The 24,804-nt window shown below is 42.0% G+C and overlaps 1 protein-coding gene across 1 annotated transcript in view; it reads right to left on the bottom strand.

The window, feature by feature from the left end:
* GALNT9 (polypeptide N-acetylgalactosaminyltransferase 9) overlaps positions 1-24,804 on the bottom strand; it is a 158,649-nt gene that overhangs the window by 101,190 nt on the left and 32,655 nt on the right. Inside the window, exons 3-4 of the mRNA XM_075516086.1 lie at positions 2,764-2,930; positions 456-630 (exon numbers count right to left, since the gene is read on the bottom strand). Of these exons, the coding sequence (XP_075372201.1) occupies positions 456-630; positions 2,764-2,930 (342 nt within the window). The remainder of the gene's footprint in view (positions 1-455; positions 631-2,763; positions 2,931-24,804) is intronic.

Genomic DNA, 24,804 nt, shown 5'->3' on the forward strand with positions numbered 1-24,804 from the left:
TGTAAATGCAAGAAAATTTTGAGGAAATAAGATTGGTATTCAAGTTTCGAAGAAGAAATGGTACAAAATTACAAGGAGATTAAAAAAAAGTACTTGAAAGGATGCATCTGCCTCCAGCCCAGAGCCTCTTTAATGGTGTCTCCCCATTTGACTGCTTTGGAGGTTTCATATTCATTGTGGTTTAAATTACTTGTCTCTCCACTGAGCTGTACTAGAGCAAGCACAACAGCTTTTTTATGGATCTTGCAGCCATCGCAGAAGATTGTCGGCAATGTTGCAATAATCAAGAATATTATTCAAAAGTAATTGCTAATGTGATAACACCAGCCTACAGCCGTCTCATCCCCACAGTTTTTCAGCTTCCCTGTTGCTGAGGAAATCTCTTCCGCAGCTTTGGAGACATAGCACACAGTGTAACAGTGCTGCTCTCCCTGCGGGGATAGCCAACAACTTACCAGCCAATGTTGAATTCAACGTGAGCATCAAAGAATCCGACGACGGGAGAGGTTGCTGCTTTCCAGCCTTGGATTCTGGCTCGAATCAGTCCTTCTCGTTTGTTATTGCGCACTATTTTCACCAGACCTGGGTATCGTTTATTGACATACTGGTCCAGATTAAATTTTAGCTCAACTGCAGGACAAAAAACCCACACAAATATTCAGAATGAGAAAAGCCCTGTAACATTATGCTTCACTTTGATTGATTCTGCAACAGAAAGGGAAAGAAATCCTTAAATATTCCTAAACCCTTAGTCAGTCTCACAGATACAAACCAAGTACCGCAGCTGTGGCATGGGCCAGATTCAGGGGTATCAGCTCAGAGAAATTCTCTGTGCATCAGGGCAGTTACTGTTAGACTTGCACAGGTTTAATGTGGCCTGATGGATTTCAGTATTGTTTTGAAGAGGTAGTTTGACTAAATATTTTAAAATAATTACTATTCTAACTCTCTGATGATTTGCATTAGGTTACAACTGGCCTCTGGAGCAGCAATTCTGACCTTAGAGCAGTGTAACATGGGAGACTGGTGATTTTTTTTTCTGATTTATGCTATTCAGTAAGAGTTTGAAAAATAACCTCAATGGATTTTGGGTCAAGACCTAATTCAGATCAGAATTAATTTCCCTTAATTTTAAGGGTTTTCCCTTAAATATAATTAAGACTCCTCAATACCAGGCTTCTTCCCTGTTGAACTAAATGGATATTGAAGATTTCATATAGACTTCTTCTCTTTTGTTCATTTTCAGGCATTCAACCACAGATGGAGCAGAACTCATTCACTCTGTTATTCAGCTTCATTTCAATAGGCTTATAAACAGGCAAATTACCAAAATGGTCTCTGTATTTTTTTTAAATCAATCTAGTTTGGCAATTCATTTACACTGCAACTTATTCATAATGAGGCTTTTACTCAAATATATTTATTAGGAAAACTAGTAGAAGCTTCCAGGACATTAGAAGCCTCATTCTTCTGATCTATATTACACAGTAGAATCGTTATTATCGGAATCAAAGACCTGATAAATCTCCAGTTATTTAGAAGAATGACAGAGAAAAGCCATATAAGAGTTCACTGAGAAACAATGAGTCCAATTCTCCTCTGTATTACATTGACTCAAACACTTTGCAATCTCACGTAATTACTCCACAGGTTACACTGCTGTAACTGAAAGCAGAATTGGACAAAAGGTTTCTTAAATCTATAGGTTTTGGAAGTTATTTTAGTTTTAGTGATTTCTTCTCTCAATCCTCCTTTCTTTTCGGGGATCCTGAAGAGGAACAGCAACTTAAAACTGAAAGATTTAAAGCTGTTGATATGGGGAGGAAATGCTAAACTTAAGCCTTATTTTAGCAAGTATGATTTGAGAAGCTGCAACAGTTCTAGAAGACTAAGGCAGAACAATGTAAAACACAACAGCGCTGTTAGTCATCTGTATGCTACAAGTTCTTCAAACCCAACCGTCCTGTGAAACATGTTGATCAATAGCGCCCTATATGCTCACCAATATTTTGAGGTTTGATTGCTGTAACAGAAGTGTTATTTTTACATTAACGACCAGATGACCTCAAAGGTGCATGTGCTTTGTGCCCATTCTTTTCATTCTCATAGTCTAATTTATTCCCTACCTCAAAAAAAAAAAAAAAAAAAGACTCAAAACCTGATATTATCAACATCTGTTTAAATCATGAAGAAGCAGAGTGTGCTGCCATGTAAAAGAGTAGAAACTATCTTTAAGGAGAATCTGTAGCCCTGCTTTTCCTTGGAAGCAGAATTTCAACTTTTAATCTATTAATGATGATATTCCTCTGGATGTGAAAATTTGGAGAAAAGGGTCATTTCTGTATTAAGATTGCCTATACAAATGTCATTAATCTTGTGAGAATGTCAATGAAATCAGCAGGGTTTATCCACGTAATGTTTATTTATTATACAAATAGTTAATATTTACTCACAGCTTTGTGTAAGTGGCTCAATCAACCCTCTCATCAACAAACACAAACTCTTGTAAATTCTACTGACTTCAACAGGGGTACGTTAATTTACACCAACTTATGATCTAGCTTATTAGCCATAAAGTAGTGGCTGCATGTATGACCTTCCTCCCCCAGCTGTTTAAATGCAGAATGACTCAACGCTGTTTCATCCCAACATTAAAAAAAAAGGCATTTCAGCTAGTAGCGACCAAACTCCCTTTGATTTCCATTTCACGTCCATTAAGCACACAGGAGTACAGTACGTAGAGGAAAAGTTACATATGTTCACCGTTGTCGCTGTTGTCATCCACCAGAATGATCTCCTTGAGCAAGTGCGATGGGGTGTGATTCACGACACTGTGCACAGAGCGCAGGATGACAGAGAGTGCCTCATTTACAAATATAAAGACCACAGATATCTGGGGCAGGTCATCGGGGTAGGTCATCTGTTTGCACCTGGAGAGAAGAAAGAAAGAATTAAAACCCAAGTAGCCACTGAGAGGTAAAATACACTGAAGAGTGTCCTCTCCTCATTGCTCTCCAGCATACAGGGACTTGCAGGGTTTGTTCTTTCTGACCCCAAACAAAGATGTGGTAAAAGCTCAAAAGAAGCAACGTAGCTAGGAGCAGCAAACTTTCCATCAGCTTAGTGAAAACCAAAGCGTACCTGCATGCACACAGACTTGTAGCAGCTCTCATTCTCTGGAAGGCTAAAAGCATCTCTTGAAAACCAAGGAATATCAATGACTTTGCTCAAAAACAACCCGGAGAAGGCCCACAATACTGTAGCCTGTCTGTGCTCCCAGGGGAACCATCAGAAGGTCTGCTGGTAACTCACCATTAGATCTCGTGCTTTTAAAACCAGGACCCACTCAAGCAAAATTTTGCATTTGCCTCTACAAAGAGCACTTGCCACCCTTTCTGATTTTGCAGTTTGTGCAGCAATAACAAATGCGTGACGTTTGCTGTACAGGCATGCGCTTGCTGAAATATTTGCAAAACAGATCTGCTCCATCTGAGACGTCACCTTGGCAGGCAGCTACATCCTGAGGTTCACAATTTCCTTTTGTGCTTGCTCACTGATGCATGTAGGTTACCACAGACCATTTTGAGAAGAAAAAACCTGAGGCCTGTAGAAGTCACACAGCACAGAGCAGAGCCTCTGCTTCCCAAGCCCCCAGCCCATGCCCCTCTGTGATACCATACTGCCTTATTTTAGTGGAAATCTCTCCCACTAGCAAAGATGCTAACTTTAAAAAATTACCTACATGTTCTCACAGTCAAAAGCCATTCAGAATTACCATAGCAATTACTGAACCTGCTCTCTAAAATACTGCTAATGATATCACAGGAAATGACTTTTCCTGCTCTTATCAAACTTTCTGACCTCTTTGCTCATTACTCTGGCATAACAATCTTTTTTTTTCCCCACTATCAGCAGGATGGGGAGGGCGACAAACACTTGGCTGTTGGGTAACCTCTGGAAATCAGTCATGAATTCTAGTAAAGTGCAATTATTCGTAGTTCCTACTCATCCCAGCACTATTTGCTCAGAGACCCCTCATTGATTACAGCGTTACCGTAGCTACTTACTAGCGGCTTGCTGGTGGCCTGTGCCATACAGAGGACCGCTGTGTAAAACTTCTGTCTAAGCAGCACTCTTACACAATCTAAAAATAAACCTGGAACAAGGACAGAGATTTACAGGAGGTGTGAACGCTCTGGCACAGCCTCCTTTTTGAATGTGATTTTCCTCTTGACCACAGCCACATATCAAGGAAGTCCATCAGGAATGCTTCACTAACAAACAGGAAAGAGCCCTCAGTTAAAAACATGGACCTTGCAAGATTTCCCTTGATGAGGGACATCTTTGATCTGACAGCAATTTGCTTCAGAGCCTCAGCTGTATCAGCAGGGCATAGCAAATTGCACCTCAGTAAATCGGACTGTTACCCAAGGAGTGCACTGCTGGTGGAAGCGAGGCAGAGGAGGGAGCCCACCCCAGGCCACGCATCCCGGTGGGGTCCTGCATCAGCACTCAGAGCTAGCAGGAAAGCAGGGAAACAAAGAAATCGTGTAGCTGAAGTCTGGAGACAGCAAGGAGGCTGTGGCAGGAGAGGAGGAGGAGGAAGAAATGCAGTGAGAATGAGAGGGCAGTCAAAGCAGCACTTGCAATGCAGAGAGACAAGCAATCAAAGGAAAGGTAGGATGAACACATGTCAGGAGCAGAGAGGCATGTGTGGAAGGACCAAAGTATTTTGCCTAGGAAAAGACAAGGAACCACTGAAATAGTACAAGACCTCAGTGGATTCAGCGGGGCTTCCTTTGTCTTCTGATCAAGAAATTTTGCTGAACTTTTCTGGAGTAAAAAGTGTTTGTTTTATTGGTAAGTGGACTGAAACACCTGGGCACCCAGCCACACGTTCCTGTCCAGACTGAAAGGTTGAGTAGGACTAATCCCCAGCGCTTTTCCTCCATCCTTCCACTTACATTCTGAGAAAATCAGTATTTCTAATTCAAGCTTTAAAACCAGCACACCTAAACCATAACCTCCACTTCTGATTTATTTGTTCTTCATCATATTAAATCAACGCATTATTATCCTAAGTGTGACTCCACGGTCTCACCGGTTCACAAGACTTTTCATGCCGTGGATCTCAATGATTACTTACATTGTGGGGTATCATAGACTGCTTTACATAAAAGGCTGTTTTGAATTCATTATCCCACCTGGGTTAAGTCATTCCTATCACTTCTCACTGCAACCTTCCTTCTGTCAAGTTCTCCCCTTTCTCTGTTAGCAGGACATAGTTGAAAAACTGCATTATGTCTGCATTTGGAAAGAGCGCTCCAACCATTACATAGTAGAATATCTTGGGTAACCCTGCTGCAACAGGAACATCTAGATGGGCAAAGGCAAACCTCAGAATTCAGCAGTCATTTAAAAGCTGTCATAATTTTATTTATTACAGCAAGGACAAAAAACAGCAAAAGAAGCTGTCCAGCTGAGTAGACTTATCAAAGTACAGCAGTGATTTAGGAGTTTATTTCCTGCAGACTTCCAGTCAACCTTGAACTCCCAACTCCTTAAGTCACTTCAGAAAATGAGATGGATGTGCTGAGGTAGTCAGGAAAAAGTACTGGTCCACTAACTGTCGTGGTTTAACCCTAGCCGCCAACCAAGCCCCACCCAGCCGCTCGCTCACTCCCCCCGCAGCAGGAGGGGGGAGAGAATCAGAAGGGTAAAAGTGAGAAAACTCACGGGTTGAGATAAAGACAGTTTAACAGGGAAAGCAAAAGCCGCACACACAAGCAAAGCAAAGCAAGGCATTCCTTCACTGCTTCCCATGGGCAGGCAGGGGTTCAGCCATCTCCAGGAAAGCAGGGCTCCATCACGCCTAACGGTGACTTGGGAAGACAAACGCCATCACCCCGAATGTCCCCCCCTTCCTTCTTATCCCCCAGCTTTACATGCTGAGCATGACACCATATGGTGTGGGACAGCCCTGTGGGCATTGGGGTCAGCTGTCCCGGCCGTGTCCCCTCCCAGCTTCTTGTGCCCCCCCAGCTTCCTCGCTGGTGGGGTGGGGTGAGGAGCAGAAAAGGCCTTGACTGTGTGTAAGCACTGCTCAGCAATAACAAAACCATCTCTGTATTAACACTGTTTCCAGCACAAATCCAAACCATAGCCTCATACTAACTTCTATGAAGAAAATTAACTCTATTCCAGCCAAAACCAGCACACTAACAAACACTTCTGATGATGTCTGAGAGCACAAGCAATCCCAGTCAAGGGGCCTTTCCTTAAAAATCAGTGGGTGCTTAAGTGCTTTGTTGGATTGTCGCCCAACTGCTTCCCAATGTATTCTGTAATTAGATACCAGCCGCAGCAATTTACAGTTAATACTTCCTTCATTCCAAGAAACTCTAACCAGCAATTGACACTCTGAGCCAAATAGTGACACTAGCAAGTCACGCGCAAGGATGCTTTACCATCAAAGTACAACTGTGCCCACTGTCACCTTACAACACCTTTGCTGCTTCGTTCTCAGCAGGATGCTGACAACAGACCGAGCGTGTTGCAATGGAACATTCGGTCCCTTGTGCCTGTGTGCAAGGTTGAGAAAGGCAGAGCGTCAGGAGGACACGTGAAGTCCTCCTTGGTGCAGCCCTTGATTTTTGCCCTGGAGCATGGCAGCAGGAGACAGGTCATTCCAGAGAAGTCCCAGGAAAAGTAAGGCTATAAAAAGCCTATTGACTTTCAATAAGGGATAAGGCATCCTCTCAGAAAATGGTTGGAGCAGCAGTCTGGAAACAGAGGGAGAGCATCGGGCAAGAAATCTATGAGCTAATGATGGAGGAGCTTAACATGAGACTAGTCACTTTTATTATTTATTTTGAGAAGAAAAGTAACCAGCAGGTGAAGACATCAAACTGTATTAAGGTGTCCTAGCAAGGCACACCCTTATATGCTTCAACCTGACCACCAAAAGGACTTTGGTAAGAAATTAAGAAATCATCCATTTCTGGCAGCCCTGATACCGTGCAGTAAAGTGCCTGGGTGTTTAAGGCAGCCCTTCTCAGGGGGCAGAGGCTTGGCTGCCCTGCTCGGGAAGCCCGCAGCACCAGCACTCTGCCAGGGAAGGGAGCTGGGTACCACCATGGTCTCCACTTCTCTGCGCTGGTCTGGTCACATCATGAACTGTGGCAACCGGCTGAGGGAGGACAATTACAGCAATTGACAGCCGAATCTTGGCCTCATTAACATCTGTCTAACACTACCGAGTTTGGAAGAACTTAGAGCATACATTTGACCTCTGTGGTAGCTAACCATGGTCTAAGCTGGCCAGGCATAGCTCACATTTAATATTCCTGTGATTCTAAATTAGTATTATGAACTGTCATCAGGTTTCACAGTGTACAACCAGCAAAAGACTTCAGGTCTGCACGAAGACCTCACTTCCACCATGGAGCAGTGCCTCTCTCTGGGTCAGATAGGTATGCTGTAGAGAAACACTCCACTGGATGCGTTTAGGACTAGCTATTCCAAGCAAAGACTGACGATGCCATGGCTAATCATTTCCATAGACCAGCTGAGGATGGATTAGACCTGACATGTGAAACAGCCCTTCAGGCACCTTGGGACAGCATGCCAAGCACCAAACCTGAGGCATCCTGCTGTTGTCTTGGGAAGAGTCTTTGAGTGCTCTTGCTCTGTATTGCCTACTGCAGAGCTTGGCTGGCAACCCAGAGGTATTTCCTTTGTACGTGACAGGGAGCTTGATGTCAGGTCGTTTTTCTCTACTCTGGAGATGATCTTCACTCATTCTTTCCCTTGCACTGAACTGGTTCCTTAAATGAACATTTCCCAGCCAGCCCCCTGAGCCCAATTGTGAGCACTGCCTATGCAGGCATAAGAAAACAGGAAAGACTCTTCAGTTGGCAGACCAGAACCTTAGAGAAAAAGATCATGTACTAACACAAAAAAAGGTCATAGATTAGAAACTGGGACAATGAGAAAACAAAAGCTTCTCAGCTGCACATGAGCCTGCTCATGGCAGCCCTGTGAGCTTGTAGGCAATAAAGAGAAGGAAATTTTCTTTTATCTGAACCTTCATTCCTTGATAGCTGTATTTACTCTATTTGTATCTGATCCAACGGAATCATGTGAAGTCCTCTTCTTATCAGAGCTGGTCTTACAGTCCATTTGAGTTGCACTATTTTTTGTGAAGGGCTGACACTACACCCATGCAGGTAGTTTGGCGCATTACCAAGGAAAGAAAAATCTTTCCTCCTCTCTTTCTCCTGCCTTCTCTCCTGTCTGCATATCTGCTAAACTCCCAAAATGAGTTTTGCTTGCAGACCTTAATATACTGAGTTTGGAAATAGATTAGGCAACGCATTTAGAGATTTCTGACAGCTTTACCCTTCAGGAATAAATGCAAACAAAATTAAAGCTGCTTCATGAATCATTAAAGTATTTAATACAAGATATGTTTTTTCCAATGAACCACTGGCATGGAGATGACTGTGGGTTTCTCTTCTTCACAAACTTGATGAAATTGCTGGGCATGAAGAAACCTCCTCTGCAGTTCTAGCACAAAAAACCCCAACATGCTTCATACCTTGAAAGCTGCAGAATGGTCTGTGTTTGTGTTTTATAGCCACAGCAGGGGAAAGACGTGGAACAGCACTTCCTTGGGTACACGATCAATGAAAGGACAAAGGTAAATATTAAAAAGATTATCGAATCCTTGCTCATTAATGCTAACAAATCACCAGGTCAATGTGTGTTTTGAATCCAGTTAAAGCAAAGGCTCAGAGTAATCTCACATACACGGTTACCTTTTAGTACCTAACTGCTGCTGTGACTTCCATAGGCGCAGACGATTTACAACAGCTAAATCACTAAATTTAGTGGCTAGTTCAATGCCTGATTGCTTTCTCCAGAAAACCACTGAGGCTTTGCAGCTATTGCTAGATGTAATAGTAACTTTTCAGATGCAGAAATAAACTAGCATTACATTCTTGTTCCGTATCAGCACGACAGTGAAAATGTGACAAGCTGCAAACTTCTCCTTCCCCGTCATGGGATTCAGCTGCTGACCAGTCCGTGGCAAAAGCAATGACAGGCTACAAAACTGATTAGCTTCATGGATCATGAATCTGTCAGGCAGAGGGCTCCAACTCCTTCCTAATTAATTCCCCTTCTCAATAGAAGGTGTTAACTGTATTATGCCATAACATTCTCCTTCTATTAAGGATGGATTTTTCTGCTGTATTCAAAAGGAAAAAAAACCCAAACAACAAACCAGTAAATTTTTGAGTTCCAGACTTGCTTTTACTTTCTCCTCCTGTTTTGCAGCTCAAGGACAGCATTCCTTAAGAATCAGGTGATATAAATACTCATAACTGTGAACAAGGGACCAGTGGCACAGAACACTCTCTATATCTTGAGAGAAGCAGCCCATTGTATTTATAACTAAGGTAAAAAGAAAAATGACAGTTGCTTTCAGAAAAAGCCTAGAAAATCTGGTGATTCCAGAAGATAACTTTTTACCATGGCTCTTTCTTCACAGCCTGTGTTGCGTTATGGAACAGCCTCCACTTTGATTGATCACACAGAAGAAAAATCAACACCACCTCTTTTTTCCTGAATTTCTTTGGGGAAGTGCAGATACAAGATACAGTGCAATTCTTGTTGGTGCTGTAAAGCTTGGTAGTCTAGGCAGCTCCAAAAAACCATCAACACTGATGAACAAAGGGTTTGGTGGGTGAATTTCCTCACCTGAGTGAGAGCTAAATAAATTGGGGCAGTTTTCCCTCCACCTCTGCAAGTATTGTAACACTCCTGTCAGTAGTTGGACATTCAGCATTAACGCTGACTTCCTGTATCCATCCATTTTTTGGGTCCTCGGCAAAAAAAGTATTTGCCAAAGCAACGAAAGCCAATTTTGAGCTGCACTGTCTGATCCTTCTGGAACAAACAAACTGAATGACAGTTTTGCAAGAATTGAATGTAATGCCAAAGAAACGACTGCCCTTTCTATTGCTCGAGAGATCATCGTCGTAGTATGCGTTATTTAAAAGGCTCCTCTGTCAGGACTTTACAGTCTGGAAATGGCCAGCTTCCCTGGCCAACTAACCTGACTTCAGTTGCTCCCTTGGCCACACTCTATGCACCATGTCCTCAGCAGTTATTGCTGAAGAAGAAATTCATTAAAATAAAGACACCTCCTCAACTGTTCCTGAGTACAAACTGTGTCTGTTCCTCCTCCCACAGTGTTTCAGTGCTTCACGTTAAAGGGGAGTCAGGGGAAGTCAGCTAAAATAATCTGTCCTCCAGCTTTTCTAGTACACAGTGATGTTGATGGTCATTTTCAGGATTATAATAAACTGAGATCTTAAATCTACTCCATACCGTGGGAATTCCCAGCAGCTTTTTTTTTTTTGCATGCCTCCTTGACACACTTTTTCCTTATTTTGCATCCAAAAGTCTTAAGAAAGAAATCACCCACATTCATCAGAAGGAAATCAGGCCAAATCCTTGTTTCTGTGCTAATCTCAAACAGTTCCTGTATCAAGGAAAAGTATCCTGTAATATCAACCAGAAACAAATCATTGCAATACGCCATGAGTTCACCAGCACACATCTGTCTGCTGCGGGGCATTTCCCACATTCCCAGGCTGTGCAATTGGACTTCATGCCTGCAGGATTTGCAGAATGAAGAACAGCAGCAGCCCTTTTAAAATAAATGTCTTTTATACCTTAGAACTCTCACTTCTCTGTCCTATTTCCTGCAGAAAAGACCAAATTTACAGGAATTTTCTCCTGTAATACTTCCATGAAGGAGAGAGCCCTTTCAAGCTGGGACAGAGGCAGTTCCACGGGCAGGTTAGAGCTCCCCATGAAGTTGCAATAGTACACATGGGACAAGCGTTTCCTGAGAATCAGACATTCATTTTTGTCCTTTTTCCTTTCTTTTTAAATTCCAGGCCAGTACAACCGGGACTAATTTCTCTGCACAAACCCCCCCACATGTTTGTACCTTTTGTTTTTTAACATGCTTGCTGCTCTGTTTGGCTTAATTCCTCCCTTCTTTATGACAAATTATTTTATGTGTATGGTAGAAAGCCTTGAGAACTGTCAGTCAGTGACTGATAGCACAATATATATGCATAGTTAACGTATGCAACATGAAGACGGCCCCACTTGTAAAGAATATTAACCCTTACATTTAAGATTATGAGACTCTTCAAAAGTAGCTGCCACACACATAAAGTAAGAGGTCCTGTATTTCAGTGAGCTATTTCTGGCTTTCCTCAGGCAAACAATACCAGAAACATGCCATCACGTCTCATACTCTTACTGATTTATATATATAAAAATGCTAAAACTAGTTCCAATCACTTTTAAAGCAAGCCCCTTTATTAACATGAAAAATGACTAAGAGCTCACGCTCAGATCCTTCTGTAGTAAAAAGTATTTGCCTTTTTTTGGTAACTTAACTTGAGTCACTAATATGTTTTGAAATACCATCTGTAAGAAATTTCCACTCTATCCCCTAGTGTGCCCATTCAGATCTGCCTGTGGCTGTATGCATGCTGCATCACAAAGCATTAGGCTGATTGGAAATTAATGGAGAAGCTTAAATCTGCTTTCAAATGCTTTTCAAAAATCCCCAAAGAAAACGTATCCCCCATGCGACTTTATTTTTAATGGTGCTGCACTTAATTTTAAGGAAGAGCCCAACTAAATTCCAAATGGCACGTACTCTGCTGAATTGTAGGTGATCAAACACTTATTTAGATTTGTCAAGTGATTCTCAAGATTTCTGAAAGATCCTGGTCCTTGTTCCAATTGGATTTTTAGCGTGCGTGCTTTAAAAGTAAAAACTAGACAAGGCTTGTCTTAAAAAAATTAAACATAAAGGTGGTCTTGCAAAATTCTGCTTTGAGATTGGAGAGCTCTTTGAACTTGAAGCTAAGTGAAATATAAACATCAGCGAAACCAATGAAGCGATACTAAATAAAGGCAAAACTAAAGGCATTTTGCCAATTCACAATAGCAGCGCTTAGATCTGAAGTTCTTACCAGCAAAATATATTCAGAAAACACTACCTTTTGTGCAACTTTTTGAAACTTAATTCTGGGAACTATGCTGTCTATGGAGAAGAGAGAATATACTCCCATCTCAGGGCTTCGCCAAAAGTAAGACCTCGTATTTCAAACAGGGAAGGTTCACAAAGAGCCATTCAAGAAGCCAGAAAATGATTTCTAGGGTGCATCCACAAGATTGGCTGCTACCCTGGGGCACCACTTCTTGTTCCTGCCACCAAGGGTCATTACTCTCCCGCTAGCAATGGGAAGTCAGCTATTTAGCTGCATTTCCAACAGGGATTTCTAGCAGATTTCCCATTAAGAAGTACTCTTCCACTCAAGGTGATGCGTCAAGATCCCAAAAAAGGATCTTCACGGTAATGAAGAATTAATCCCAGCATGTCTGGAAGGAGTGAGAAGGTAACAGCCCAGATATCCAAAAGTGGACTACATATCTTAAGATACCACCTTCTGTAAAGTGCCCTCCCATTGCACTCCAAGTCCATGCCAGATGTAAAGAAAAAATAGTGGAGTGGATGAAATCAAAGGAATAATTTCCAATAAATAATGTATAAGAGTAAACTCACCATTTTCCATTTGCACAGAACACTTTGCTGTACCCTTGAAGCTATTTGTTATTCAGATAATAATATGTAAATACAGAAAGTTATCCCTGACTATTAAAAAATTTACTGCAAGTATTTAATATTAAAAATTCAAGGGACTTTTGTTTAATTTTGACTATCTCCATCCCTCAGCTGGTGCTGCTGGTGCTGGACAGAGGCTGAGTATCGCAGTGTTATCTAGAAATGTAGGGCAATAAAAAAGTTTTCAAGGTAACCGCTGCAGAGCTCTTCACGGATTTCATTACAGGTTTGCTGTCACGTTGCGGTGTGGTGGTAAGGAGGAGGGTAGAGGAATGCAATCATTTTCCACTATTACTTCAGCTAACAATGTTTTTTATGGTCTCGGGAGGAGGACACACAACAACGTTTGGCAAACAATCCTTTCTTTAATGGGCTCCAGTGTATTTCACAGGAGACCAGCTTTAATCTCTGGTCAAATCCAGTTATGTAGCAGAATGTTTCTTTCTACCTATGTACAAATACAGGACGGTCGGAGGAGTAAACAACCAAAGGGGAGGTCAGTCATAAACTGAGCAAACCCATCCCCTCACTGCCTGCCAAAAGCGTAGTGAGAAGCTCTTAATTTTGCCCTGTCCCAGCAGTTGCAAGGCTGGTTGTAGCCCAGAAAGGCAATGCTTGCCTGGTAATCACAGCACTCGGTGCCCCGAGGTGATGCAGAACCTGATTTGACTAACCAGCGATGGCCTTGAAACGTTTAAACAGTAGTCACAGGGTTTTTCCTCTTGCTTTAAATGATCAATTCCTATCAGAGTGAAAACAGACCAAGTTTATGGTATGTGGGAAGAATTATGGTTCAAATAGAGCAGTGTTCCAAGAACAAATGCATAAAGAACATTGATTTAGCACTGAAAATGGGAGTATTAAATCCATGATGTTTAGATGCTTTATATGGGATTGAGCGGAGAGCCTGGTGGTAGTAGCAGCATGTTTATAAAAAGGCATGTCTCCGAGTCAAGCAGAGAGGACAAATGAAGGTGCATGCGCCATATGTATTTCCCTGGCTAGACAGGGGTAGGAAACTGCCCGACAAACGAAGCCTCTTTAACAACAGATGATGGAGCACATCCAGAGATCTCAATAGACTGGATCAGGACCCTGCAGGATAAATCACTGGGCAAAACCAGCTTTGTGAAACCTAAAAGCAGTCAGACCCTGAAGTGCAGATGGGACTTTACTCCTCTTTACATCTTTCCCAATGACACTTGCAGGATTGTTCTTGGTGTATAATAACTACTTTATGAAGTGCCCTATTCAGGTAACGCAGTTAAGCATGTCTTAACTTCACTGGGGTTACTCATACACTTAAAACTAGGAACATATTTAAGTGCTTCATTGGACTGGAGCCTAATTGCACTTTTATAGCTTTTGTTTAAATTAAAGGCTAGCTAGAGGTGAACAGCACAGTATTCAACAATTTCATGCATTTAGAATGTAAATGTTAACGACAGTTTCTTGCCTTCTAATTATTTTGGGCGCTTCAGAAAACTCTTGCATTTTAATTCATTTTTGGTTACATTTAGAAACAGAAACATTTTTTAAAAAATCCTGCCACATTTACTGTCTAGCACAAAGCTAATATCCAGGGCACACACTTCATAGCAGCAAACCACTTCAACGTATGGGGGATTTTTTATATTTATGAGCTCTTATCCTAATTCAGAAAAAGAGGTCAGCATATACTTACTCTTCACTCAGGTTGACAGAAATCAGGCACACGTCCTAGACCAGGCAACGTACTTAAGTATGACTGTGAATTTGAGTGGGCCAAGGACACGTGCTAGTCTTTTCCTGACTCTGAGAAGCTGTGGCCATTGTAGCCCTTCAACATTCATGCACTGCTCCTGCCCAAAGCTGCCTGCTGAGAACCGATTTCCTTTTACACTCCGTGTTGTCTGGTCTTTTTTCCTACTTGCCCATAGACGTTTTGAAGTCACATCCTCAGTGTTTGCAGATTGAAATTAATTTGCCATCAGAGAGAAACCTAGAAGTGAGTGCTCTGCATTGGGGGAACAGATTATTCCCATTAACCGTCTGCCCAGCAGTCTGAGGCTGTGTTCACAACCACGTCCTTCTTCACCCCTCACCTATAGACAGACACATTCAACCCGTTTCATCCAGACTATTTGCTCAAACCTCCCCTTGGAGAAACTCTCCCCCCACTGCTTCCAGAGATTCCCAGATTTGTCAGGCAGAGGAGCCGAGTGCTGCGCTATGAGCAAACAGAACACAAATTCCCCGCCTCTTGGGTACACTTGGCTTAATAACACCAAGGCACTAAGCCAATGAACGAGCTGTAGGTCATGTATTTGTTTTCAGGCAGTGTAGAAAATACAGGAGCAAAGCTTCAATGTCATTTTTATCTTGAGTTTAATGTAAACTGCACCATGACCCTCTGGGAAAATTGTGTCCTAATGAAACATCCACGAAGAGGATGAAAGCTTACTCCAGTTGCTGAGTGAGACAACTGTTCACTTTGTGGATGGAAATAACTGAAATTTATGCCTTTCCTCTGGAATTTTAGGGGTACAGCCTAACTTAGCAACAGCACCCAAGGGTATTTTAGTGCACTGTTTTAATTATTATTGCTGCTATTAATATTCTACCATTAGTCAAGTCTGAACTACCGTCTCTGTCAGAGAGGTGTGTTTCATACTACCCTAGAGGCTAGCCCAATGCTAGGTCATTCTGAAGACAAAATACATAAATGCAGACTAACAAAAGTCTGGGAGTGTAGAATAAATAATATACTCATCCCTTGGAGCAAAGAAGAAAATAAACTAATTAAGGAACTATTTGACAACCTGAAGGCATCTCACACAGGTAAAATGCAACTCCAGAGGGCTTTGTTTCTGGAAGCTGAGAAAGAGGGAGCTTTGTGCATAAGCAGTACACAGAGATGAAATCTCCTGTAATTTAAAGCTGCCTAATGCCTCGCTGATAAATCCTGCCACACCACCACCTCTGAAACACTGATTCAGAGTATTTTCCAAGCGTTATTTTCATGTATATGCTAATCTATACACCAGAGGTGGTCAGAATAATGTACAGAGGATTCTTAACTTAAGAAATTGCAGCCCATATAAAGTTTCTTTGCAAAGAGTAACTTTGCCTCAAATACTCATTAATTATAGACTTAGGCTAGTCATCTTTCTAAGACAGAGCATTTACTTGCACACTGAATGAAAAAAAATATACTAGAAACACAGAGTATGCCGTGCGTTTCCCCAGTGACCCTGCCTTTACAATACTTCAGCTAGTTAAAAGCTCCATCACAAGCTTTGTGTGAGAAATGAAATTTCCCAGTTGAGCTTCCCCAGTGCTCGCAAGACTATTCCTCTCAATGCACAGAATCATCAAGAACCACAGAGATCAGGAATCTGATTTTACCGCACATTTTACACCCTGATTTCCTTCTGCTCTACGCAGAGAGTGGGTTTTTCACCACCTTGGAGTTCTGAGGCTAAGTAACCCATACTGCATGACGCCTGCTTCACGAGGGTTATTTAAACGTGCCTGGACAGCCAAGGAATAGACAACAGTGATCAGCCTGGTGCTGGCTTTACAAAGGAGGCATCAAGGCACAGGCCTGGAGCTCCTGCTCCTCAGGGCTTACACCATATTTCAAGAGAAGTCTCCAGGTGGGCACATTCAGCTGCTGCAGGATTTCTTGTGGCCAAAAGGATGCAGGCCAAAATTGCACCATGATTTCTTATTAAGACAGCCATTTGGTTTGGTAGAAATTTAGGGAAAAGAGTGCACAGACTGCATGGGAAGCAACGGTCCCTGGACTTCCTTTGGAGTTGCATCCGGCAAGGTGACCTGGTTTGACCATGGTTTGTTTTTGAGACCACAGCAGAAGGTGTAGAAGCAATAGAGCAGAAGCCAAGAATTTTTCAGAAAGCTGGAGGAACAGAAAATAGAGCTTCATACTTCAACATCATAAAACTATCAAACAACTTAACAGGCAGGTGCTGTTTCAGAGAAACAAAACCTTGGAAAGAACCTAGATCAAGCGAACCAAGACAGGAAGCTTACATTTACTAGCCTGCAACTGTCAGGTACTTCTGGCTCTGGCTAGTTTTAAGAGTCTCTCACTTTTATTAGCACTAAATTCACTCAAAACAGGAGACATGAGCAAAACAAGCAAGAACTGACACTATTAAAATGAAACACTGCATCAACTTGGAGTTCACAATTCAGTTTTATTTCAGACAGAAGAGTAAATTGTCTGACATTTTGGCCTGTTCATGTTTTTATTGCAAAGACACAAACAACAACAACAACTAAAAAACCTTGATGTTCTTTGACCTGAAACCTGACTTTCTTATACTGTGAAACCTATCCAAATAAAATAGGAACCAAAACTAGCTAATGTTGAAAGTTACACTAGGAAGGCATTTGGAGATAATACATATCTCACATTGTCAGCAGAACTAAATTTGCACGCACATTTTAAGAAAGAAAAGGGGAACATCTTCACCTCAAACCGTTAGAAGAACTCCTTCAAAGCCATAAGAAAGCTATCAGGTGTAGTGTAACAGAGATACATGTAAGGAAACATAAAAGGAAAAGAAATACCACCCTGAATTCATTGCCTGACTTGTTCTGTTACTTCTTTTTGTCCTGTAATGTGATATTATGGATTGTAACATAACATGAAAGTTCAGAAATTTACAGGAATACCCTTGTTGCCCTGGAACTGATAGCAGGCAACAATCAGCCACGGGCCCAGGAGAGGGAAATGAAAGAAACTTTAAAATGCCAACACACAGCTGCAGACAGCTGCACGTCATGGCTGGATCTCAGTAGTGCTTCTGCATTACAGATACGTATTTACCTGTGAAAGAATAGCACACGCAATTTGAAGACAGGACTCCACAACTGCTCTTCTTAAGGAGGAAATACTCTTTCTGCTATGAAAATATTGTGGCTCTCTGTTTTCAAGTTCGGAAAATTACTACAGTCTATAAAGCATACTGTTTTTTTAACAAAAGCAATCATGTTTAAGGCACCTGTAAACGTGCAGGTCGCACGAGGCACATTTAGTCTGAAAACTGTGTTACCTCCACGGTTTTGCCTCCACAGCTGCTGGGTGGGGACCTCACCCAGGTTGCCTATGCAGGCAGGTCATTCTTCAACATGTGTTGCTAATACAGAAATTCCCTCTTGTTTCTTTACGCCTTGGAGCATTTCACATTTTGGGTTGGATTCATCCGAAATCCTATTTAAGCGGGCTGTCCTAGGTTCCCGAGGGAGAGACCTCCAGAAGACATTACACACTATACATTGTAAGCAATGCTACCGTGTCTTCTTCGTCTCCATTGACTATAAAGGCAGCCAAGTCAATGACCTTAAATTAGATGTCTAATTTTTAGTCAATGCTATGCAACCCACCTTAGGTAAACTATTCATGTATTCAAGAGTACGTTCTGATGCAGACAAATTGCAGGGAATGGCTTCCAGTCTTACTGCATTTAAACACAACATTGCAATCAGTTATTTTTTATGCTCTCCAGTTAATCAAATTCAGCCTCCACTAAATCTACATTTATTAGTGCTGACAGTCATGCAGAACTTGTCTTCAACAATTAATATACACAAAGACACTGCAAAAATGTAACAAGAGGAAAATTACTGCATTTGAATGTAAGGTGGGTTTTTTCAAAAGGTCGTTCATTTTTATGATTCTTTTTAATTTAGCCTTGCTGGTCCTCCTTTCGTTATCCCATGGGCCAGTGTTAATAATCAAGATCTATGTTATACGCTTTGTGGTATAATTAAAGTCGCTACTTAATTGGAAAGCCTAGCTAGCACTAAACAAAAGGGAATCAATAACATACCTAATGGGAAAAGCCACAGAAAACTTCTATCAAATATGAGAAATAACTGCGAGACTGCCACCATCGGGCACTGCTACTGTAGAGACAGCACAGAGTCCAGCTCATGGGAAGTCTCTGCTTAGAAGCCACGTCCTGCAAAAAACTTTGGTGCTTGCTGTCTTCCCAAAGCCTGTGGGGTCACCAACCCCTACGCACAACAGAGTGGAAGGCAGGGTGTTACTGCAGGGCAACCTGGGCAGCCTCATGGTCCTACCTCATGATCCTACCCTACTGCTGTTGCTCAAGCAAAAGCAGTCTGAGAACCTTCCTGATGATCAGATGGCCTCAAAAAACGGAAAGTTGCTCAATAATTTTTATTATTCTTGGGAAGCATGGTCACAATGTTAGTCTGTTCCTCAGTCAGTCTTCTCATTGGAGCAACTTAACGTTGTATAACTAATTAAATATTCAAAGATCTAATGGTGACCTGGGGTTTTGGAGACAAAGGTTTGAGCCCACATTCCAATTAATATATCATTATTTATGCAAAGCAAGCAGACCTCCAGCAGAGGTTGGGAGAAGACCTACAGCATCTTCGTAAACAGGGTCAAGCGACAGCTACAGGTCTCGGTGACAACTACAGAGGTACAGTACAAACAAAGAGCACTGGGTGTAAAGCCAGGGGCTGTCTGGCGGTACCCGTGATTCACAGGGAGTTTCCTTTCCCAGCCAAAGGAGCAGGTGATTTTTTCCCCTCCTTTGAGGGCTTTACACAGTTCCAGTCTGAGCCCTTCAGAGCCAAATAGGAAACGCTTCCCCAAATGCAGTGATAAGCCTTTGGCATACACAGGGATCACAAGCAAGCACAACTGGCCCAGAGGCAGCAGTATGAGCAAATTTAGGTTGTCAACTGATATCCCAAACGAGCTGAGTCAGAATTGCAACGCTAAACACCGTGCAGTAGCTGGTCAGAGCCCAGCTCTCTGCAGAGGGAGCAGCACAGGGACGTACTCAGCCCACACCAGTTCCTTCTGCTCCGGGCAGCCCTCGGCTCAAACCTGGGCACATCTCTACGAAGCGGTACCAGCAATCGCGCGTACAGAGAACGCGTGCGCAAAGGCGCCCGTGCTATTTGTAGGGGATTCGCAGCCTGAGGAAAACGTCCAGCCTGTGCAACTTGGCAAAGCTGGCTGAGATCTATATAAAGAGCACGTGTACACGCATGCCCCCTTTGCACTGTTCAAAGCCCACATCTGGACACTGATCTGGGATCTAATTAAAACACTTCAGTTAGTTTCATCTCTTACTCCATTTCCCTCCAACAAACAATCACAATCTGTTGCCCAGAGGTAATTCTGTCTGCTCCATTTTCTGTCTCTGTTTCTCCTTCTCTCTGCTTCAACTTACATCATATGTACAATCAGAGTGGCCAAAATGGGTTTTTCAGAATTTTACCATGGTTTTTTAGATTTATTGAGAGTGGTACAAAAAAAAAAAAAAAAGTGGAAAAGTTTCCTATTAAAAAACGAAGCCTAACTGAAATCAAAATACTGTGCCTGTACTGTGATTGTGAAGCAGTCACCTGAAAAAAGGAAATGCTTAATTTTAACTAATGTTTCACGTTACTGTGACCTGACATTAATCTGAAAGTGTTGATAGAAGCTAGTGATAGGCAATTCATTATTTTAAAACTAAATTTTTCATGGGAAACTAAATGTCTCATTGGTCTAAACATTTTGTTTAATACTCATTTCACAGAAGATGTTCGGCCTGACACAAAATATTTTTAGGTGGGTTTTTTTTCAGTTGCCATTTTCTGCTCATCAGAAATTCTGACTCCTGAAAAGCTCTGGATCTGTTCCAGTTCAAATATTCCTTGCAAAGGGGCCCATTACGTTGCATTGTGGTTAACCTGGGAAGAAACCTAAGAGTCTCTTTTAATTTGGAGATTCTGGTGTCATTTTTCTAAGCGGTGCAGAGAACACCCAGTGTCCCCAGAGGGTTTGCAAAGTGGGTCATGAGGCAGAGCAAGCTGCAGAGGTGGAGAAAATCAAATAATACCAGGTCTAGCCCTCTCCAGTCCGCTGATCCAAAAGCTGATGCTCCTTGAAAGCCATCTGCCTTCCCGCCCTGCTCCCGCAGGGACTTCCAACACAGGCAGGCAGAGGAGCTGCCCGCTCCGACAGCCTTGGGCAGGGGCCGTTGTACCAGACCACCGGTCCTCCTCTCACGACAGAGAACTCGCAAACACGTATGTGATTTGGCGTGAGAGAGCTGCCGACTGATGGCTCAGCTATCGCAGTGAGTCCACAGAGCTCCACCGCCAAAAGAAAGGGTCAGAATTAAAGGTGAGCTCCCTGCGTTCTCGAAAGGCTTGCGCTCACCGGCCACTGAAGGACAGAAAGGCTGTTTTCTAGCTACTGGCCTCATACTAGCTACTGTTATTAAACCCTTGAATGAACAAATCAGAGGTCTATTTACCAAGTCTGCCCCCTTGATAGCACTATTTGATCAATTCCAGAATCCTTTTTGATAGGTAATTAAAAAAGCTTTTCCTTAGATATAGAGTGGAGTGAACCATTAATTACACTTCAGAGCCCTAGAGATGCAATTCCTTTGCTACTGTGAAATGTCTATAGCAAGCAACAAAAATGCTCGCCTCTGTAAAAGAACTGAATAAATGAAAGTAATTTCCTCAAGACCTAGATTCCTCTGCTTTTTATGGCTAAAGACTTGAGTTGCCTCAGCATTAATAAGTTTGTTCTTTAGGGCTGAATTTTCTCAATACAAACATCCATGACCATAACACAAAGAAATATCTTCTTTGGCTGATAGAGCCAGCAGACTGAATCCATATATTAGTATTATTGTTATCACTGAACTGCCACAATGCACTCGGCATCAAGTTGCACAAAAAAGATCAGTTAAATTAAAGATCCTCACCAAGCGGCGACAATTTCTTGTAGAAGCCAATTTAGCCCTTATGGAAGCTCTGGGATCATATTAACTTTTCTCAAAAGTATGCATAATGCATCACAGCAAGTGGTTTTAACAAGTGCATGTGTGCGTATGCGTGGACGTGTCCTGCATGTAAAGAAACCCAGAATTTATTTAAGTTGCAAAGTCAAGTGATAGAAAGTTACAAAATGCCAGATTTACAGGTGTTCAACCTGTTTAATTCAACACCTTGCGGTCCAGACTGTGCACCAGAAAGAACAGGGGAATTGATGTTATCCTGAGAGATGATGCTGACGTGTGAAAGCATCTGGCTAGTTGACACTTCCTAATTTTCCAGGATGCCACGCTGTAAAACAAACAGCTTTTGTAAGTTTGGGCGCCTTTCTCCCCCACCTTTGAATGAAATTCCCTAAGGTTTTGACTTTTTCTGCATTCTTCATCTTTGATAAAGTCAAAATCTACTGTCACAGGGGGCTGTAGCACCTCTGTCTTCATGCATGATTGGGAAGGATTGAGTATGATCCTTTGTTACTGGAACACAGACTTATATTTTGTGCTACAGCTGGCAGCAGCGAAGGCTGTTATTCCCCCAAAAGGGCAGATGGATGGCTGCTGCCGTTCCTGAAGCCTACTGTAGCAATACAGCATGTTCCAGCTAAACCTGTTCTCCTTCTCTCGGTACCCCTAACAAATAAAGCCGCTTGAAGACAAATGACTACGCAGGGGTTCAGGTGGCTGACTCCGGGCACTTCTGTTCCAAAGTGTGGGATCTCTGTCAAAATCTCAGCTGTGTTGCTGCAGATGTATTTTTGACTATTCAGTCAAACATTGGCCCTTTGACATTATGGTAAGAAAGGCACGCACACAGCCCAGCACATTTCACAGCGTTCCCATGGGTAGGATTCAAGGCTATTCTTCATCCACGTGTATCGGTAGAGGTAACCGATACAAATACATGTGCTTATGCTTTCCCACGCATATACATAAGGATCATTGGCCAGCACTGGATTTTTCTCCACTAAGTACTCAGGTTCATGTGATCACAACCCTCATTTTGAATATGGAAGAACATAAATGGAAATTAATCCAATAAGATTTCACCATTAAATAACACTTTTCTCAGAGAACCACAGAGCAAGTTCTAGCTTAGCCGTGTGCTTCCAAGGGAAAAATAACCTGTTCCTTACAAGAGAAGCTTCTCTTTCTTCTGTTGCACAGAGGAAAAAGGGTATGTTAGTGAGGGCTAGAAAGTCCTGCTAATACTTTACTGCTGGGAAGAGAGAGCAGGACATTAAACATCCTGAGCTCTCTGCAACACATTTTCCACAGTGGTATAGCCCTTGAAAAACTTCAGCACACCAGGGAGCAAAGGTGGGGCTGCAGCAGGGACATGCAGAGACCTGTGCCACTTTCCTTGTCCCTTCTTCTTGTGGCTTGCCCTTAACTTGAAAAATGTTTTTCAAGCTTGATATGTGCCTGTACGACAGGGGATGAAAATAATTCCATCACAAGCATGATAAATTTCCTTGTAACAAAAATAATCCTGTAACAAAAATAATCCTGCAAAATTCTTTTGGCATTAATGTAGAATTAATATGTACTAAAAAATGTACTCTAGAATTTAGATAGTTAATAACAGTCAGTACTAACCAGACCACTATTTTAGAGTTATTTTCATGTATTTTAACAGACAACAAGATATTGACCACTTTCCACTGAGTACGTGAAGCAAAATCGCAGGTCAGTCCAATACTAGGGTGATTAGCTGAACGTTTCTAAATACTCATCAATCAAGCATAATAAATCCTGAGTATTCTGCTCGACGTTGAACTCAAACACATTTCATTCCCACTACTCGGTCCTTGCATCTTCTCAGGGCACTCAGCTGCACTGTACTCAGCTGCTTCAAGGCAAAGAGTCACCATTAAGACTTATGTAATACCTTGTGGAAAGATCATCAGCCCAACGTTAGAATCAGCTCATTTGATTTAGGTGAAATCCAACAAGAAATGAAAATAGTGTTCAAGGTCACAGTGAATAAACACAAACTGTTGGGGAGGCTTTGCATTGTTTTATAAAGCAAAATTGCAACTTCTCGATATTACATGTCTCCTGAAACTAAACACAGCTTGAAATATCAATTCCTGGTATGTTTTTGAACTGTTTCCCCAGGGTTGTCTGCTTTCTACATAGAGACAGGGCAAGCATTCAAGCTGTGGGAGGTACAATATCAGAGAAGAAAAAGCTGAGACATATTTATTACACCACGTTAGGATCAAACTATAATTTTGTAATTATTGTGTGAATTGTAATCACAACCAAGCTATTTACTGTCATTGCTTCGATTTGGCACACAAACACAACACGCACAAAATCTGCTGTTGTCTCTTGTACTGACTTAGCAATTCCTATCTTAAAGAAAAGGCTTCTGAGTTAAAAGGAATATCTGCACTGGCAGCAGCAGGTAGGAAAGCAGAACACAACGCGAGGATATAGGAAAAGCACCTCGAGAGCAGGACGACCCGCCCAGGCTTGCCGACCTTACTGCAGTGGAAGGACACGGAGGTGACTCCAATTTAGGTGCCTTCATGGTCACGCTGTCTGACTCCACACCTCTTTAGTGTAACGTACTTTTTTAATTTGCTGTGTGCGGATGAAAATACCTCCTGAAAAGCAATTAAACTGCTGAATGCTTACTGTAGTTATCCTAATAGAAGGAACAAAAGGCTTATTCTACCAGAATAAGATACTGGACAACAATAAGGGGAGAGTTCAAAGATAAAATGAAGTAAAAGATAATATTTCTGATTAAATTTCTTTTAAAAGATGACTAAGCCTTGAATATTATAAGTCCCACATTTGCATAGCGAAATCATGTTTACTTTTATAAATTGTGTCTATGCAATTCAGACTTGAGTATAAATTTTCCTGGTTCATATCTTTAATACCTACTGGTGTGTGCAAATATGTAGATCGGAACATTTTAAATGGCAGCCAGAATGGGGAGAAAGCATGGTTTAATACTTTGGGAATGTGAACCCAGATAAGTGGTTTTATTCATAGGCTGGCCGTGGACTTTGCACATGGCCTTGGACATTAATTCTACCTTACTTCTCAATTTAAAAATGAAAAGTCTTCCCTTTCTAAAAATGAAAAGTTCTGGGAACGACATGAATATAAATCACAAGCAGACTGAGAAGGGCTCAGCGATGAGAGCTATTATCAAGAGAAAGGGAGATGAGACCATTGGGCAAGTCAGCGTACAAAGTCGGACAAAACAAGAGTTGTTTTCCTACAGCCTGTTTC

The sequence above is a fragment of the Mycteria americana genome, chromosome 13, assembly GCF_035582795.1.
Source record: "Mycteria americana isolate JAX WOST 10 ecotype Jacksonville Zoo and Gardens chromosome 13, USCA_MyAme_1.0, whole genome shotgun sequence".
NCBI classification, from domain to species: Eukaryota; Metazoa; Chordata; class Aves; order Ciconiiformes; family Ciconiidae; genus Mycteria; species Mycteria americana.